General features: G+C 50.1%; 5 protein-coding genes across 5 annotated transcripts; 1 reads left to right on the forward strand and 4 right to left on the reverse strand.

The window, feature by feature from the left end:
- Nucleotides 1-41: 41 nt before the first annotated feature.
- On the reverse strand, nucleotides 42-1,063 carry LOC131287659 (RNA transcription, translation and transport factor protein-like). The gene is made up of 2 exons (XM_058316730.1): nucleotides 913-1,063; nucleotides 42-831 (listed from the first exon to the last, which is right to left on the reverse strand). Exons 1-2 carry the CDS (start codon nucleotides 971-973, stop codon nucleotides 125-127), a joined length of 768 nt encoding a protein of 255 aa, XP_058172713.1. The 5' UTR covers nucleotides 974-1,063; the 3' UTR covers nucleotides 42-124.
- Nucleotides 1,064-1,577: 514 nt separating this feature from the next.
- LOC131287408 (RNA transcription, translation and transport factor protein-like) lies at nucleotides 1,578-2,525 on the reverse strand. The gene is made up of 2 exons (XM_058316454.1): nucleotides 2,406-2,525; nucleotides 1,578-2,347 (listed from the first exon to the last, which is right to left on the reverse strand). Exons 1-2 carry the CDS (start codon nucleotides 2,464-2,466, stop codon nucleotides 1,656-1,658), a joined length of 753 nt encoding a protein of 250 aa, XP_058172437.1. The 5' UTR covers nucleotides 2,467-2,525; the 3' UTR covers nucleotides 1,578-1,655.
- Nucleotides 2,526-3,429: 904 nt separating this feature from the next.
- Nucleotides 3,430-4,198, forward strand: LOC131289265 (uncharacterized). The gene is made up of 2 exons (XM_058318481.1): nucleotides 3,430-3,961; nucleotides 4,053-4,198. The coding sequence occupies exons 1-2, from the start codon at nucleotides 3,430-3,432 to the stop codon at nucleotides 4,196-4,198; spliced, it is 678 nt and encodes a 225-aa protein (XP_058174464.1).
- A 599-nt stretch (nucleotides 4,199-4,797) lies between these two features.
- On the reverse strand, nucleotides 4,798-11,689 carry LOC131289573 (TATA-binding protein-associated factor 172). Its single transcript, XM_058318859.1, has 9 exons — nucleotides 11,679-11,689; nucleotides 10,654-11,594; nucleotides 9,757-10,620; nucleotides 8,147-9,705; nucleotides 6,438-8,080; nucleotides 6,204-6,344; nucleotides 5,880-6,123; nucleotides 5,369-5,643; nucleotides 4,798-5,275 (listed from the first exon to the last, which is right to left on the reverse strand). The coding sequence occupies exons 1-9, from the start codon at nucleotides 11,687-11,689 to the stop codon at nucleotides 5,077-5,079; spliced, it is 5,877 nt and encodes a 1,958-aa protein (XP_058174842.1). The 3' UTR covers nucleotides 4,798-5,076.
- Nucleotides 11,690-17,484: 5,795 nt separating this feature from the next.
- LOC131289266 (arrestin domain-containing protein 3-like) lies at nucleotides 17,485-18,628 on the reverse strand. The gene is made up of 2 exons (XM_058318482.1): nucleotides 18,493-18,628; nucleotides 17,485-18,419 (listed from the first exon to the last, which is right to left on the reverse strand). Exons 1-2 carry the CDS (start codon nucleotides 18,626-18,628, stop codon nucleotides 17,485-17,487), a joined length of 1,071 nt encoding a protein of 356 aa, XP_058174465.1.
- Between the last annotated feature and the right edge of the window lie 302 nt (nucleotides 18,629-18,930).

Here is an 18,930-nt window from a genome sequence, read left to right on the forward strand (position 1 = left end):
TTCACAATGCAAATGATATACAAGTTCGATAATGTAGTTAAATAGAAACGATTATTCATTGCGGTTTATTAATTATAACATAGTTTAAGTATGTACGCAGTTGTACGTATCACAAGATTGATCTTTAAACACCAACTTTTCCCAACGCGGTGTCTGTCTTCGGGTCGGCGGTAATGTTCTGCACGGACACAATGGTCTCGTTGATGGTGGTTTGTATGGTACGCATATTTTGTATCTGCAACAGTCGCAAGATGTGGGCAGCCTTTTCCAGGTCTTCCTCCCCTTTCTTCTGCGAGTTTCCATTCAGCTGTTTCCTACCGGTCCCTTCACCAATGGCAAGCGGTTGCCCAGTAATGGGCGTTTCCTTGAGCGTTTCTTTGTTCAGACAATCGTGAATCACCTTCCCGGCTGCTCGCAGCGAAACCAAGTGATCCGGATGATAGCTGATGCCGAGCCGGTCAGCCAACCTGCGAGCACCCTCTTCGAACTGTGCGTTCGTGAAGTCCAGACTGTCGAAGGGGTTAGTCGATTTCACCTCCGGTACGACGGATTTCTTGTCCTCCTCGATCTTTTTGGCACCGTTCAAGGGGCGGTAGGTATCAACGTTGTCGGAATATTCCAATCGGACCGCGTGTAGAAGCAGCCAAGTCAGTTGCTCCTGACGGGTTTCCAGTTCGGGCGGTAGTCCAACGTCGTGCTTGTACTTTTCATAGGCAGCCTCCCAATTGTCCAACGCGTCAACCCGCTTCAAATTTTCGCGATCCTCGATGCTATAATGGCGTATCTTTTGATCTTCCAGCCACACGATTAAGGAACGAAATTCTTTACGATCTACGAACATGAACAGCGAGAAACGATAGGTTTTGGTGATGTTTCAACGTAAACATGCGCGAGAAGAAAGTATTGACTCACCATTAATATTCACAGGTTGATTTCCAATGTACTGCAACGCGGTCAAATATCGCTCAAACATTATGGAACGAAATCTTTTCCAATAAACAGTTAAAATAGCTGCCGGCAGCGCAAACAAGAATCTGAACTCGCAATTTTTAGTGCGGCAAGAGCATTTGACAATCTGATTCATTAACGCTTTTGACAGATTATTCACCAAGGTTCGTTTTCGTTTATACTGCTCGGTTGAGGTAGTCACCCCGCGTGGATAACCGGATCAACGAATTGTGTGTCACATCTTCGTTTATAATGGAATTTTTTTAAGGAAAGTCAACAAAACAGTAGCATCTACATGTGCCAATTTAATTGAAGATCGTCCTCTGATTATTTTCCTTCGAAATGAGTGATTCGGCGATTTCCGCACGGCACAAAGACTGTCTTCCCTGTCGACTTGTTAGTGGATTTGGTGTTATCGGCATGGGAGTTTATGTTGCGCTGCAGGCTAAAAAGCGGCCTCTTACAAGCCGCTACCCGATGTTTGCGATTGCTGCTGGTTCGTAATTAATTTGCTGTATTTTCCTTACCCTACAATGTCCATATCTTGTGTTTTAGTTGCTGGTGGAATTGGAATTACACGCCTACTGGATGTTTATCCCTTCGGAAAAGATACGCAAAACTAGATGCTGTTGAACTTTATAGCTTAGGAAGTATTGAGTTTATTGGTAAAATAAAAATGTCCCCGATTAGATGCACATTGAACGATCTTATTTCAAACCGACTTTCCCTAAACTTGTATCAGTCCGTGGGTCGGCGGTAATGTTTTGTGCCGCGACAATAGTTTCGTTAATGCTTGTCTGGAGCTCACGGATGCTCTGTATTTGCAGGAGTCGTAAAATTTTCGCACATCTCTCCAGATCATCATCTTTATCGAAACCCATTGCTTTGCCTTCGTCGACGGGAAACGGCTGACCGGTCACAACAGGTTCTTTGAGGGCTTCCTTATCGTACGCTGTGCTAATCACTCGTGATGCCGCCCGAAGGGCAACAAGATGGTCAGGATGGTGTGCAATCCCCAGACGTTCTGCAAGTTTCCATGATCCTTCTTCGAATTCCGGGTTGGTGAAATCGTAGGAATCAAATGGATTAGTAGAATGCACTTTGGGTGCATTGGACTTTTTAGCCTCTTCTTCTTTTTTCTTAGCTCCGGTAATTGGTCTATACTGGTCCGCGTTATCGGTGTATTCGAGTTTGATGGCGTAAAGTAACAACCACGTAATCTGTTCCGGCTTAGATTTCAGGTTACCAGGAAGCTTTATGTCTTTCTTGTACTTCTCAAAGGCGGCATTCCATTCATCCAATGCACTCGTTTTTCGCAGAGGAGCACGTTCTTCGATAGGATAAAAGCGAATTTTCTGATCTTCCAACCATGCTACAAATCCCCTGAAGTCCTTCGGATCTAAGAGTGATATAAATTAATGTGAGTTTTTTACGAGTCACTAGCCGATCCTACATACCATCGATATTCAGCTGTCCGACACGAGGGTACTGCAATGCGGCTAAGTAACGCTCAAACATACTAAAAATTTATCAAATTTTCTAAACTAAATGTTTACTTCTTCGGAGATTCGGCGTCATGTTTTGACATGACTAGTGTTGGGCAGTGTTGCTCTTGAAAACTGCTACTTTGCCATCTCTAGGCGATTTCAACCAAGGTGCGTATAAGCTCCAAGCAACTGAAATGTTTATTTCAAATAGTCCGTTATTTACAAGGAAAGCGTTTGATGGGTCAAAAGATAATAGAACCGTTCTAAAAATACCCTTTTAAGGTGCCATTTCCTGTCATATATGTTTATTGGATATTATTTTTGGGCCACAGGAAGACAAGATAACGAATAAATAGAATGACGGTGGAAGGCTGAAGTAGGGGCTGTTTTTATCTCCAAGCAAAATAAAATATTTGCGTGTTTTTTCTTACAAGATGCGTACGCAGTGCTCTGTTGCTATTTGATGTTACGGTTTATTGGTTTGAAATTCGACCCTGGCCGAAATTTCACCTCTGCGCTGATAAGCACAGATTTGCGCACTATAGTAGGTATAATAAAACCCAAATATGCTCATACGATGGCCTCGATTTCTGTCTCATTCCCCGAGCTGCCCCCTTAATCTGCAAAGCAAATTTGGTCATTACCGGCAGGATCGCAATCTTCCGCCCTGTTCGTTTTCTTTCGCACAAGAAAACACTTCCGGTGAAGCGTGCCACACGCCACGTGTCGAGTGGTGCGTCCTTAATGGCCGTCTTCTTGAGTACAGTTTGACTACCATAAAATCGATTGTTATCTGTCGGCCTGTGATAGTTACACGGAATGTGCAGCTTCGTCACACTACAAACTTTCCTTTCCTCGGGGGAGGCGCGAGCTGAAAGATAAGCTTATAGAAGGGGCTTTAAAATGCGCTCCACTCTGCCTGGGAAGTCGCATACGCAAACTAAAAGTCGAGTCGGAAGTAGCGAAGACCAACGCGATGACCTGTCTTCGAACAATGTGGTGTGTGGTGCTGCTCGTCGGATGCGGTTTCATTGCGAGCAGTAACGGGCACGGAATGGCCCTCGATCCGATCGCACGTGGCTCACGGTGGCGCTGCAATCCGCTGGCATTGCCAAACTACACGGACAACGAATTGTTCTGTGGCGGTTACCCGGTCCAGTGGGGAACGCACAATGGCAAGTGTGGTGTCTGCGGGGACAATTTCGGTGATGCCACACCTCGACGGCACGAGCTCGGAGGATTTTACGGCCAGGGCGATATCGTAAAGCAGTACCTACGGGGAAGTACCATCGAGGCCCGGATTCGCATCACAGCAAACCACAGGGGATACTTTTACTTCGAGCTGTGTAACCTTGACAACGGCGCGGAAGACGAGGCCTGCTTCAGCAAGTATCCGCTGTATCAGCTGGACGGAAGCCGTGAGTGGTACCTTCCATCGACGTCCCCGGGCGAGTACAGGATTAACTTAAAGCTTCCCGACGCGCTCACCTGCAAGCATTGCATATTCCGCTGGACCTACGTTGCCGGTAAGTGCCGTTCGAAGTGCCAGAGGCACACATCGTTTCACACTTCATCGCCGTGTTGCAATTATCTTGTGCTGTTCTCCCATTTCTATAGGGAACAATTGGGGCTACTGTCCAGATGGAATTGGCAAACTTGGCTGTGGCCCACAGGAAACGTTTAAAACGTGCTCCGATGTGCGAATAGTCAATCAAGCGGATGCCATCCCCAACTTTTCCTACTGCACGAAAACGGTGCAGTAAAGAGGTGACGGCGACTATTATTTATACGAACGTGTTTCCTATTATCTCATCGTTACTTACACTATGCTTAGTAAGTCGAATAAATCGAATAATTATTACATATTTCTGTGTGAAATAAATTCTTTATTCTACAAGTTAAATACAATTCCAGTTCTTCCCATGACAAGGGGGACATAGTTTACTTATGACATGCAGTGGCAACACGTGTGTTCGTCGAGTGCGGATAAAAGGGTTTTCCTCATTTTAAACACAGTAATAAAGTTATCTTCACTCGCATTTTCTCTAGGTTTTTTTTTCCTTGTTTCTTCACACAAATTGAAAGTAAAACTACACACTCTACACACCGAAAAATGATTTAAAAGAAGCTTGTTGAAATAAGTTAAGATAGAAATGGCATTAAAAGAAAACTGTGTTGTGATAGAAGCACACAGCTACACACTCTCACACACTAGCACACAAAACTAAATACGCGACTACCGAAACGCGTGTGCATTTCCTCAAAGACGATGCGGACATTACTAAGAACAAAATTATTAGCCCTTTCGCAACGGTTCCTCTGCTTCTTCTATCTATGAATGGTATAATGACCAAAGGCACCCTACAAACACTGGACCTGACACGACGATCGGGCCATCGGGTATGAAGAATTCGTACAATTTAAAATAAAAAGTCCATTTGTGTTCGGATTGACTAACGGTGCACGTAATAGGAAGGCCCGGGTTCTGCGGTTGCGTCAGTCAGCACAAGAAGGCCGTTCTCACCGTTTTTAGTCCCACCACACTCTGTCTACAATGACCAGATACACACATTTAACGCACATTCACAATTGTGCTGCGACGAATTACAATCGAACTTAAAACATCTCCCTATCCTCATCTCTAGGATTTCTTCTTCAAGCCCTCAAGGAACTGTGACAAATCGTACTCCTCGTGGTACTGGTTGTCGTCCCACAGCTCGGGCAGACTCTCGAGGACCGTCTTGATGGCCACCCCACCACCGTTTCCGTTGGCTTCGATGGTGGACGCACTGCTGGCGGCACTCGAGGGTGTCAATGAGTTCGAACGCTGCAGTCCACCACTCCGTCCACGTCTCGCCGATGTAGTCACGCCCGCAGCAGGACCACCACTCTGCTGGTCACCCACGCAGAGCTTCCCGGTATCATCGGCTAGCGTAAACAGATCCAACAGCTGATCCGTGCCCATCGTGTCCATCGAGGCGTTGTCATCGCTCACCACCGTGTTGGCCGTCAGCAGCTTGAACTTCTGCAGGCCCATAATCTTCTCCTCGAGCGATTTGCGCGTGATTAGCCGGTACACGTTGACCACCTTCTTCTGGCCGATTCGGTGCGCCCGGTCCATCGCCTGCAGGTCCTTCATCGGGTTCCAGTCGTGCTCGACGAAAATGACCGTATCGGCACCGGTGAGATTGAGACCGAGCCCACCAACCTGGAGACAGGAGCGCGCGTGGGAAAAAGAAAGCGGATCATCAGTTGTGTGCTTTTTTTTGTATGCCGATAGGAAAGTTATATCAGCCACTTCAGCGCAGGAGAAAGAGTACCAACGACCCCACTCCACCTCCGACATGTGACACAATCGACAAATCGACATGGATTACAATCCACTTCTACAGTCGATCGTAAATAAAACACAAAGTGATCCCCGATTTGGCGAGTGCTTGTTACCTGTGTCGTAAGCAGCAGCACGTCGATGCTGGGATCTCCGTTGAATTTGGTAACGATGTGATGTCTGGTACTCGGCGGAACGCTGCCGTCCAAGCGCAGATACGACACGGCCGGTAGGTGCTTCTTCAGGAGATCATTTTCGACGATATCCAGCATTGCCTTGAGCTGGCAGAATATCAGTGCCCGGTGCTGGTTGACCGAGACGTCCTCGTTGGTGCCGATCCCGCAGTCCAACAACAGTTGCCTATGAAGGAGTTGGAGGGAAATGAAAACCATAAACCAAATGGCTCATCTATATATATAAGGTTTTCGGTTGTAACTCACTTCAAAACGGGAAGCTTTGCCGAATGTTCAATGTCATCCATCGAGGATCCGTTGCGTGTGAACTCACCCACGATCATCTGATACTCTGGGTGGGACGGTGAGAGGACCAGCTTTGGATGATTACACACATTCTGTAGATATCTGTAATTGCAAAAGATAGCAAAAAAAAAAGGAAACCGGTCAAAAGTCGGCGAAACTGCAGTATATTGTACACATAAGTGACTTCCCACTCACCGTAAAGCCTGAAAAACGTGCGTCTTTTTGTTGGCCGGTCCCATCTGGCCATCGATGTTCTCTAGGCACTCGCGGATGTCGGACGAGTTGAGATGCATCCGGCTAAAGTCCTCGTACAGGCGCTCCTGCAGCGGACTCAGCTCGCACAGGAGATCCTGTGTAATCTTTGGCGGAAGGTCAGTCAGTACGTCCTCTTTGACGCGCCGCAACAGGAACGGAAGCACCTGCCGATGCAGCGCCTCCATCGCCAGCGCGCCGGCTTCCTGTTCTTTCGGTGAGCTCTTTGGATCGCGGCTTGCGAGAATGGGACGACTGAAGCGCATGCTAAACTGCTTCTCGGTCCCGAGGAAGCCGGGCATCAGGAAATCGAACAGGGACCACAGCTCGAGGACGTTGTTCTGGATGGGCGTTCCGGAGAGGATCAACCGATGGTTGGCAACCAGTTGCTTGATCGCCTTGGAGCTTTTCGTTTTGCCATTCTTGATGATGTGCCCCTCGTCCAGGATGCAGTAGTTCCAGTGGACGGAGCTGAAGAACTCGATATCCTTCCGCACGATATCGTACGACGCCACGATCAAGTTGTAGGTGCCTAGCTTCAGGCGCAACTGCTCGCGGTTCACGGGCAGTCCAACGTAGTGCAGGGGACGCAGGAAGCGCGTCGGTAGGAACTTCTCCACCTCGTACACCCAATGGCCGGTGAGGGTTGGCGGGCAGATGACCAAACTGGGCAGCTGTGCGCACGAAAGATCGAGACTGCGCTGGTGGTGGTCCGCGGCGAGGATGCAGATGGCCTGCAGCGTCTTCCCGAGTCCCATGTCGTCGCACAGGATCCCGTGGAGTTTGTAGCGGTTAAGGAACCACAACCAGTTGACGCCGGACTGCTGGTAGCTCCGCAAGTCCGCATTGATTTTAACCGGGATCTCAAAGTCCGGGATCGTTTTCGGCGTGAAGAGGTACTCCAGGAAGCGTCTGTCCTTCATCTTGCGCATCTTCAGATCCTCCGATAGGTTTCGTGTGGCCCCGTCCGTCACCAACCCATCGAGCGGCATCAGTTGGATGAGCGTGGCGAAGCAGTGTGTCGATACCAACCGAACGGACTGATCGGGATCACTCATCCGCCCGAGGAGGGGCACAACGAGCAGCACCACGTACGGGACGATTTCAAACTGCAACCGATTCACGATGCAAGCAATCGCTTCGGCGGATCCCTGGCGCTTGATGACGCTTTCGATGCAGGACAGCAGCGGGACCACGTCGTTGATTACCATCGTCATGACGGTGGCCGCATCAACGGACGCTAGCGTTCCCAGACAGCGGCCCACCATATGCCGTACGGCTTTCAGTGGATGGCGCAACAGGAGGCACAGTTTGGGGAGCAGTTTAAACAGCTCGCCATGAAGCGAAGCGTCCAGAAAGGGTGCGGCCACTTCCAGCAGCTGCAGCGACGTCATAAAGTCGTTCGTATCGTCTTGCGCGATCACATCCAACGCCAATCGATCGACGTACGCTTCGTCGACCCGCGTTTGCAGCTTGTCCAGAAGCAGCTGCCAGAGGATGGGTAGCCGCTGCGGAAGGGACGCCTTGAACTGTGCACAGATGGTTGTGATGGCCGCGGTGGCACCGAGTCGTTGCGTTCGGGCATGCTTTCGACTGGTTTCCTCGCTTTCCCCCGCCCCGAGACACTCTTCGGCGATGGCTCCAGCAGCAGCGCTTGCGGAAGCCGACGAAGAGGAGGAACACGAAAGATCGAGTGCAACATTCGGATTTGTTGCTGCTGCTGCTGCTGCCGGTCTTCCGGGCCCTCGGGTGGATCCACCCCCGGATTGTCCCGGACCATTGCCCGAGTTTCCACCGTTCTCTTTACTTCGCTGCTGTTGCTTGATAAGCGTCAGAATGCCGTGGTAAGGGTTGGAATCGCCCGTGTTCACAGGGTCAAAGTGTGCCAGCTCCTGATCCGGGCAGATCACTTTCGGCGTAAACTCGGGATCGCTTTTGAGCAGCGTGCACAGATTGGTCACAATCTTGCTGTTCGGGCAGGGTGTGCGTGTGGTCACCTGATCCAACAGGTCGCTCAGATACTTTGCCGACAGTTTCTGCAGCAGCTCACACTCTTCGCGCTTGATCGACTCCATCAGTGGCTTCACGACGGGATTAAGCCGGTCCGGCAGACAGTGGAGACTCACGACGGCCCCGGAAACCGACGACTGCGTGCTGATGTGAAGCGTCGTTTGCTCGAGCGCTGTGGCGGAGTGCGATCCGAGTAGGCTGCGCCGGCGTTCTTCGAGCATTTCGGCGACCTTCGTCTTGAGGCAGTGCTTCGTGCGTGCCTCATCGCCCGCCCATCCGGCCGCGGTCGAAATTTGGTAGATTTGATCGAGCGTCAGCACCTTCAGCTGATCGTACTCGACCAGCGGGACCTTGTGCTGCTTGAGGGTGGCCAAATAGTCCCGGCATTCTTGCAGGAGGCGGGTGAAAAGTATCGCCACCTCATCGTAGTACACGTACTCGTTGAGACACGCGCGTAGCCGTTCCTGAAGCACGGGAGGACCCGGTTGGATCGTGCTGTCGAATGAACACCAGTATGCGATCACGAGACTGCTGATCAGACGCTGCAAGGCCGACCGGGACTGAAGGTATCCGATCAGCACTTTGGTATAGCAATCGATGGGGCTCTCCATCTCGGGCGTGTACGTCACGCCCGGTGCCGGCAGGACAAGGTAGCGCGACAGCAGCCCTATCATCCGGGACGCTTTGCAACGCGCTCGCACCACATTCTTTTCGCGTACATCCAACGGAACGGTTTCTGCTCCACCCAGGAAAAGCTTCTGATGTAGCATCGATCCGCCATGCATATTGCCGCACCCACCACCACCACCGTGGCCACCACCCGCGTCGAACGAATCGAACTGACGGCGTCGTTCGCGGTTTCCGCTTTGAATCGGTTTCGCGTAGATAAGCAAACCCGGATCGAACGCCAGCCGGACCGGTTGCATCGCCAGACACAACCAGCTGGACACGTACGGACAGGAGGCGTGCAGCAGGGCCGACAACTCCGCATTGATCACCAGATTGTTCCACACGTCCTCGGCGAGCGATTGGATGTCCTCCACGTGCTCGACTAGCACGCGCTGGAAGATGTGTCGCAGGGCTTCCTGCAGCAGCGGCGGTGGCCAATCTTTAACGCCAAAGTTTAGCACCAGCTTCGAGTCTTCCGAGTCGGGCACTTTGAGAACGCCGGAGTTTTCTTTGGATTCGATTGCTGACTTGTCTTCGTCTGGGGGTTTCCCGTTTGCAATGGTCGTACCATTGTTTGAGGAACCTCCCTCCCTGGCGATGGTGTTGTTTGTGAGGGTTTTAAGTGTTTGCAGCGTTGAGCGACGTACGGATGAACTGCAGTGACTTAGGAATGGCCACAGCCGGGGGACGAGGATCGACATCGGTTCCATCTGTATCCAGCTCGAGGCGGATGGTAGACTCAAGATCGACGCCAATAGTCCCATGAAACTGTTGCAAGCCGATGCCAGTTCGTCCTGGTCGAGCAGCAAATCCCACAGAAGCTTGACGATGTGGGACACCTGTGCCCGACTGAGCAGCTTCGGCAACCACGAAGCGATGGGAATGAGGGTCGAGGCCGCAACAGCACCAACGTCGTCCACGGCGTCGAACAATCCCGTCAGCACGTCGTTTATGATGACGGGTAGGAACGTTTGAACGAGATCCTCCCGAACCACCAGCATGTACTTTATGCCGAGCAACCCACCGTGGCGTACTTCCCATTCCTTTTGCTTCACAAACGTTAGCAGGATGTTGACCGTCTGGTGCACCTTTGCCAGTGGGAGTTGCCGCAGAACGGTGCCCAGCACTTGCGCGCAGGTTTCACGCACGGGTGCCACGACCTGGTCGGATACAAAGTCACCGAAACGATCCAGCGCCAGCACGCACAGCAAGCGCAGGGTGGCATCTTCCAGCCACAGTTGATGCTGACTGTCCATTTCCGCCTTCGTCATGTACACACTCTTCCCGGCACCGTCCGCGTGCGATTTGAGCAGCTCCCGAAGCGCCGTCGCCGAACCGTGACGCGTTTCCCAGCGAGGACTGAAGAGATCCAGGTAGAGCTTCGAACAGAACGACTCCAGTGGCCAATCGATGGCATCAACCCAAGCTCCGGTAAGGTCGGGGACAGCTTCTCCCGTGCAACCACCACCTCCGACGGAACCTGCACCACTCGAAGGTACCGTTCCTCCTTGGCCCACGAGTGGTTCTCCTTTCTCCGTTTTGACTCGCTTTCGTTCAGGTTCGCCATCTTGTCCGCAGGCCCCTCCGGAACCATTTGAGCCACCGGAAGCACCATTACCACCCGCTCCGGGGGTTGCGGCGGTATTATTGCCCGAACCCGCTCCAATCACGGAAGCGATGGGATTCGCAAATGCTTGCTGCTGTTGACGAGCTTTCCGTCGGGCACGGTTCTTCTCCCGACAGCTAAGCCCCTCGGAAGAATCGAGCCGGTTAAGCTTCAGGATTTCCTGCACGGGTAGCAGCTTCTCACCACCCGCCCCCATCTGGTGCTGATCTCTGCCCCCTCCCGGTAGACCACTTCCATTATTTCGCACATCATCCAGCGTCACAATGTCGTCCACGTTGATGCCGCTGCTCAGGCCAAGCTTCTCGTTAAGCAGCGCACGCTGGCGGGCCAACTTTTCCCGCAAATCCACCACCTCATTCTCGTCCAGTGGATCAAACTCCGTACCCTCTGAGCCCATTAGGCGGGCACCTTTGAAGAGGACTGCATTCAGGTCGAAACTGTCAAACGACAGCCGATGGTTGTGGCCGTTTCGGCTGCCCTTGCCGGGAGAATCGTTCACTTTACCCTCGTTCGAGTCCTCTTCCTCGGCGGGTTCCTCTTTTTCTATCTTCACGCCGCCGCTGCTGCACCCCTTCGGGTCCCATTGGGGTACGTTTTCAAGAATCGCCTGCACGGCCTGTGACGCCGCGATCCGTGTGTCCCAGCTGTTGCTGTGAAGGTACGTCTGCAGACGGCTCAGCAGATTGTGCAGCTCGTGCGGGTGAAGCTTCTGCACTTCACCGATCTGTTTGGCTGCCGCTTTGCGCGTCACCGCGGCCGACCCTGACTCGAGCAGAATAAACAAACGGTCCAGTCTGTTGTAGTTCGGGGATGATAGAATGTAAGATAAATATAGTTAGTTTGTGAACACTTCTACGAGGCTAAATATTTCAACTTACCGTGAAGTCATTTTTAACGTAAATGCTACTTCTTAGTCGTCTTCTATCCTAAGCCCCTTTACTGTCCAAAGGCAACACATGCACTTGGGGCGGTTCAGGCACTTTCAACCCAACAAACCTGGGAAAGGACGGTAACGCTGGAGAGTCCACTCTATATACCACCGAGAAGCTGTCGAATGAAACAAAATAAAGAGAGAAAAAACAGACTGTAAAAACAGTTTAATGTGTTTTCCATCCCAACCCCACCGAACACACAATGGTAAAATCGATTGAAGCTCGGGTTGGCAAAAGATGATCTACACACGCTCGTTTCGGGTTAGCTTGGTAGAATTTGCTGCTACACAGCGTCCACAAGAGACAAGGCGATGGCCCTCCAAGAACGCATCCTACCAATTGCAACTGCAACTGCACACTGACACCGGAGCCAGTGTGTACAACACCTCGGTCTGCATATAAGCGGCCTCGAGAGTTGGGTTTACTCGCCGGAGAACACACACAGAACGCAGAACCCCGGTGACGATGATGATGTTGGGCTGGGTCGAAAAGCGCAAGTGCAGTCTGGCTGGCGTCTGGTCGATGGTGGTGTGTCCCGGAATTCCTGCCAGCTCCAGAATAAACCACTCGACCCGTAGACGGCGACGTTCTGAAAGAGAGGAATGCTACCGAACTCCAGTTCCATCGTCGTGCTCTGGGTGTGTTGGTGTTCTCGGTGAAACATATTCGCTAGTTTATGGCTTCGGGGTGTGTATATCTGGTTGAACCACCAGCCAACTTTTGCTCGTAAAAACAATTCGCTTTCCATTCGGTCTCTATGTGCAGCATGGTTGCTAGGGGCAACAAAAATCATTATATCTCGCACTCGACAAAAGCACAATGCTCCCCCCTCCCCTCTGAGAGAGCAGGAGGTTTGGGAAAAGAGGACATGTTATTGCAAGGATAAGAATCGTATAAACGAATACGAATCCATAGCAATGTACTTTTATACAGGTCATAAATGAGATGGAACCAGGTTTAATATATAGGCATCTCTTTACTAAATAAATTTCGAAACGAAGAAGCACAGAAGACATTGACCACCGTAAACTTTATAATGCCAATCTCCTAGTAAGAGGAACCAAACAGGCAATTTTATACTCAGGAGATTATCCGTGGTAATAATATAATTAAAAATAAGTATTGCGATGCGGATGTGTCTCTGATGGGCAAGGCTCCGGACCATTATGGCGTTGGACTCGGGCAATTTAATTATCCTTTCTATGGCTGAAGAAAGCAAAAATTCAAACCACGCAAGCACTTCCCATTTTTCTACGAGAAGGATCGTTACGGATCGACGGCCATGTACCGCGCGTCATCAAGTGAACTGGTTTAATATATATGTCTATTCAATTAACGATAATTATGTTTCACCAGAAGAATGGGCGATTTGTCAAGCGTGCGCTGATGTCATAGCAACCCAGGTTAGTCAACTTTGATCCACATTTAGATGATGTTCGCCAAACCGACGGTACCGACGTGTTCCGGCCGGAAGCTAGAAGTTTAGTATGCGTTTCAATCTATTCTAGCTTCCGTTAGGTACAATAGTTTGGTAGTAAGCGATTCCAACATGAAGCATACTATTATTTAAATCGGAATTGTAATTTATACTGCTGGAGCCATAGAAATGAATTGAATCACCATTCCATGGCACCATGTGATTGTTTCGACGTTCCACAAAGACAAAAATGTGAGCTCGCATAAACCCAGGCGATTATGTCGGGATTCTATCTTTCCATGCAAACCATTCATGTTGGGGCTATTTTTGGGGCGATGATGGTTTGCCTCCTCAGAGCCAGATGTTTCACTGCCTCTGGTAAGAGATATGCAGGGCATGTTTTCTAAAAAAAACACAGATGTTCTGATAGTTTGCCCCCATGTGGCTCAACAACATCCATTTTGATAGCACAGATGGGTGTGGAGCATTCTGTTTAAAGGGAAATGCTCATCTCATGCGTGAGCTCATCACTGTACATAATCTGTCGGGAGGACGACGGCGACGGCGGTGACCGATCATCTGATTGGCCGGATGGTACCCGTCCGCCTAGAGACGACACCTCGCCGCAACCATCACCACCACTCACCCCGGTGGCACCCTTCGTTTGCGCCAAGAGGGGTGGTACATTCGTGTGAGTTTGACGCGCCCCAACGACCACAACAATGGGAAGAAGTAGAGTCGCAATCCGTGCGAGTTGCAAATGGGCGTGCGATAATGGCAAACACGCAAACCGATGACACTCCACTGAGGGGGCGCGCGCTCCCACCGCAACCGGAAAATAGCAGAAAGAAAATCGTGTACAAATCAACAAAATATGCACCATCGCCTACTGTGTTGCTTCTAATGCTGTATGGAAACAGCACCTATTGTGTGTTGTTGTTGTTCGTCCGATCGAGGCGCGATGGTCGAGATGATCTCGCTCGAAATGGCGTAAGGTGCTGAGATGGCACACAAAGTGACCACACATTGACACATCATCACCTCCCCCAAGGGCGGATGTAGCCGGAGCGCGTGTTTTGATGCAAGTAAATCAGCTGATGACGACAACATACACCGTCGTACCGTACGCTCGGTTGCGATGGGCAGCAACGGAAACAAAAATTACAACATACTTTGGTGGTGAAGATAAGGCACACAGCAGCGAAACATGTATGTAAATCTACCACAGCAGCCTCCTCTCTTGCCAACTTTGGAGGCTGTTGTTTTTGCACCGTTTTTTTTTTTACTCAAAGTGCTCAATCTTGCCCACCGTTGGCGAACCTCCGTGAATTGTAGTAAAAGTGATTTCATCGGAGAAACTGTTTATTTTAATGTGCTAACGGTGCAGTGCTCTACCCGTGCTGGCCGCCATCCGGTTAACCAACACCAGCACACTGCTGTCTCGTGTATCGTTGCTTTGGTTCGAAAAATGACGTTTCGGTCGAGCAGCATGCTTTGCTCGGGTATGGTGATGATGATAATGATGGTCGTCGCGCGGTCGTTCAATTTAATCTGCTCTTGTCTCGCTGACCATTCGGAGCACGCGTCGGACATGATATGAGAGTGGTTTGTGCCAGCGGCATGACATAGCATCCATGCTGCCGGGGTGAAATATAACATTCTGTCCCATGGTGTGTTTACTTCAATCACTCGACCTTCCTTCGTTGACCCGACACCTTACCACATCGAGGCGAGTAATCTAATTCGATCAATGTTCCATTCCCTACGACGATGTTGGTGCCCAGGTGTGTGTGTGTAGGGGGGAAGAAGGTGGACAGGGACAGAGGTGTGTCACTTTGTGGGCTGCTGGTGCTGGTCAACCTGCCGGCCAGGCCCGCCCGGTCGAGGCCAGTTCCATTAGCGATAGGCGGGTGTGGGCAAGGAGGTCGCGACGACCCTTGGGGTGGTTTAATCAATATTTGTTCAAACCGCAAACACCAACCTCACTCGTTGCCATCCCTCTGGGGGTTATTCCCTGGTAGAATACAAGCGTTCTTTTGGACCGTTTCTAAATTTAGGTATCAGCGTTGGGGAAATAACGTGTGAAAAAAATGCACCAGCACGAACTGCGCTTTCAGTGATCACAAACACCGAACACTGAGCTGCGAGATGTCGAACCGTAGTAGGCGACGGAGGGGGCAGCGGGTGCATTGAACGAAAAACAAACAAACGAACATTTTGTGGGTTTTCTCGGTCTGTTTATAAAGCTGCATCTGTTGAAAAAATACAGTGAAAATGTGTAGTTTATGCAGTTGCACTTTGTGTGGTGTTTGATCAAAGCAATCTAATTTCAAAGGCGACAAGAATGGGAGAGGAGAAATGTTCTTCCCATGGAAGTCTTCGCTGAAGAACCCGGTCCGTGACGGTGGAAAACTTACCTTTCCCTTTCAATCGCGCGTTCATGTAGTATTCACCATCCACATAGAACCTTTCTGTCCGCCACTTCCACTTCCTCTAGCCTCTTTCCAACACTCAACACTCAGCGCTCGAATCGGCTGTTCTACACCGGAGCTGCACTCGGCGGAAAAGGTGCTGCATTTTCACGGACCGTTGGGATTTTTCATTTTGCTACCACCGCTACCACTTCCGCCGCTCGGAACGTTGGTGCAGCTGCACATTCCAAACACACTTCCAAAACCGACGACGTCACACACTCTTGCACACGCACGCACGTACGCCGCGCTGCAGATTGTAATGCGCTTGTGTCTGCGGCTACTGCTGCTACAGCTGCTGCTTTTTTACGCCACCAGCGGAAGCAGTATTTCCTGCTAGAAAAACCGCCTGCGCCTTCGCTCGTGGACACTTGACACCACGATGTAATGAACGGCAACGTATTTGATTCTGACTAGAAGCCGTCTTATCTTCACGGCTCGAGGAGCAGCTCCGTGGCCGTGGTGGCGTGTGCTTTCCCGGATTGTCAAAAGCAGGCGACGCGGTATTCCCCTTCCCTTCCAAAAAATACGAACGGAACGACGGGGTCGAAAAATTCAGCACTACGCAACCAGCTGCTGCCACCCGGACCCTCTCACTTCATCGCACGCTTCACACGCGGTCGCTCGCTAGCGCTTTCACTCTAGCATACGCGCGCAGCACCACTTCAGTCCGGCGGTCGGTTGAGATAATGGCTGGACGAGAGAGACAGCGGCGCGGGCAGGAAGGGGCAGGGTAGTAACTCCGGAGCAGACGGCCGCGTCGGCGCTGGTGGCAGCAGTATGGGGCACTTGGGGAGGAAGAGGAGCTGCAACTTGACCAAAAAACAACACCGAAACACTTTCACACCCGGTTCACTGCGCGCGGAACAATTCGATTTTTCAGAGAAGTCCTGCATCGTCGGAGTTCAAATTTATACTGTTCGCAGTCCAAAACGTCAACTCGGTTTTCTTGCTCCAACTCAAGGTGTATGCATTCTGAGGTACATTACTAGTGCTTTTCGTGTCCGCCATTTTTCTAGGTACGATATGTCAGACCAACTGTTGTGTAGTAGGGCAGGGCAAGGAAACGGAGACTATGATTAAGGTTGATGTCAGTGCCTTGACGCTTGTTTTAAGAACTTTAAAAACAACAGAAACACTACCGAACAACACTGTGACTTCCGATAAAATATTGTGTTGCGACAGCACACTTCTGCCAAACGCTCGTTGTTAATGTAAAATAATCATTCATAGAATGCGATGCATAGAAAAGGTTGTAAAAAGCAAAGGACTTCTCTCAGTAAATTCTAGCTTTGACAATCAGTTGTGAAAATTATCTTCACATTTTCCACATTACGCGGCTTTGACGTAGCCTGGTATACTCCATCGACTTTGAGCTAATCAACTTGTCAAGTACAATCCTTATGTCGACGTGTACGTCACTCGACATGCCGACAGTAGGTCGATTTAGCACAGTGGTTCATTAAATCGGATATGCATTTTTATACTGACTGTTTGTTTTTAATAAATTAATTTATATTTTTCACTCCAAAGCCATCTAATACCAATTTCAAAATTTTAAATACCACACAAAAACGGTAATCGATTCAAATTCAAATGGATCAAGCCTGATCAAAATAATACAACCTTTAAAACCTTACAATACTTTAGATAAAATAAGAATATATTCGTGTCATAATACAACTTTCAAAAACGCACGCTTAGAACCTACGATTAAAATAGTTTTGCTCAAAATATGCTTCTTCAATGGTTCGAGCGCTAAAATCTATAATCACTAGCACGTGTCACATTTTTTTTTTTTTTTTGTTCTCTAAAGCTATCACAAGTTATCCATTCGCCATAGTGTTATCCATTTGCTCAAGGACTATTCTTCGTACGCTGGTGGGGCACTGCAGTCTTGTGCAGCGAGGGAACTGGTCAACTTTTGAATGCCTCCCGATACCGAGTAGGGCATTGCGGATCCTGCAAGCGGGATCTTGCCAATGGTGATCGGGATGGTTAGTTTCATGCGCTTGGTAGAAGCCTGGGGCTTAACGACGATGGCCAGCTCGTAGGACACGTGCACGATGCGGCTGTGCGTCGTCTCGGAGGAAGGTACCGGGCCGACGACAAAGTTTTCCACAAACCGCGCATCGTTCTCACCCTCGATCGTCGGTATTTTGCGCACCTCAAGCACCTCGTGCTGGATATTTTTCTCCTCCGCCGGAATCTGCGTTTGACCGATGGTGCGCGTTTGGCTGGTGAACGTCAGCACTTTGCGGAATTTAATCTCGATCTCGCTGACCGCCACCTTGCTCGAGTTCTGTACAAACAGCTCCAGTTCGATCGTTTCCCCCGGGGCGTAACCTGACTTGAGAGTGGTGGCCGAAACCATCAACGGGCGCGAACGGCAGAAGCCACAGTAGAACGTCAGCATATCCTCCGCCTTGGTCGGTATGCAGAGTACCTCGTTGTTCTTGTTCAGGTCCGCCTCGCACGTCACGGTGAACGGTTTCTGGAACTTGTGATCAAACTTCCACGGTCTTTCAAGCGTCACCTGCAGAAGGTACCGAACGTGGCCGTACTTTCCCTCCATTGAGGTCGGGGCCGACGGTGGAATGGCAAAGTCGAACTTGTACCGGATAGCGTTGGGCGGTAGCTGAATGCCGGCACCATTTTCCGATCCCGCCAGGTACAGCTTTTGCTTGATGAAATCCTCGCGGCCTTTGAACTGAGCTTTGACTTTTTTATTTTTCGGCCCATCCGGAACCTTCGCCTCCCAGAACACCGATGAATATCCGGAGATAAGCAGGCAGACACCTGTGTCACAAGAGGATTACGGTGTAAATAATCGATTAGCTCACATCACATTCAATGAAAACCCTTTGCTTACCTCGGACTTTTTTTATTTTGGTGAGATGAAGCTCGATTGTCCCCGCGACATGATCGCCGGCCGTGAAAATTCCACTCGAATTGTTATCAAAAATAATGTCGCACTTGACATGCTTGGATGTCTTTTCTTTGGGCATCTTTGAGCCGCAAACCGAACTCACGAACTGACGACTGGTGCTTGATTGAGCCGTGGCGAAATAATGGGGATAAAATGTTTTTCACTCCGCAAAAAAGGCCCGTTCGATAAAGTGATAACGCTTTCCGATTCAGGCACGTTTATCTATGGCGGGATAAAGATGACTTAACGGTTTTCGCGGTCGTTAGATAAAGTGAAGCGCTGTCGAAAAACGGTACGCAAAACGTACGCCTCTTCCGAGATGCGTAGTGCCGAAAGGTTCAATACCATGCCAGCCGGTTCATATTTGTGCCATTACTCACT

Source organism: Anopheles ziemanni, chromosome 3 (genome assembly GCF_943734765.1).
Source record: "Anopheles ziemanni chromosome 3, idAnoZiCoDA_A2_x.2, whole genome shotgun sequence".
NCBI lineage: Eukaryota > Metazoa > Arthropoda > Insecta > Diptera > Culicidae > Anopheles > Anopheles ziemanni.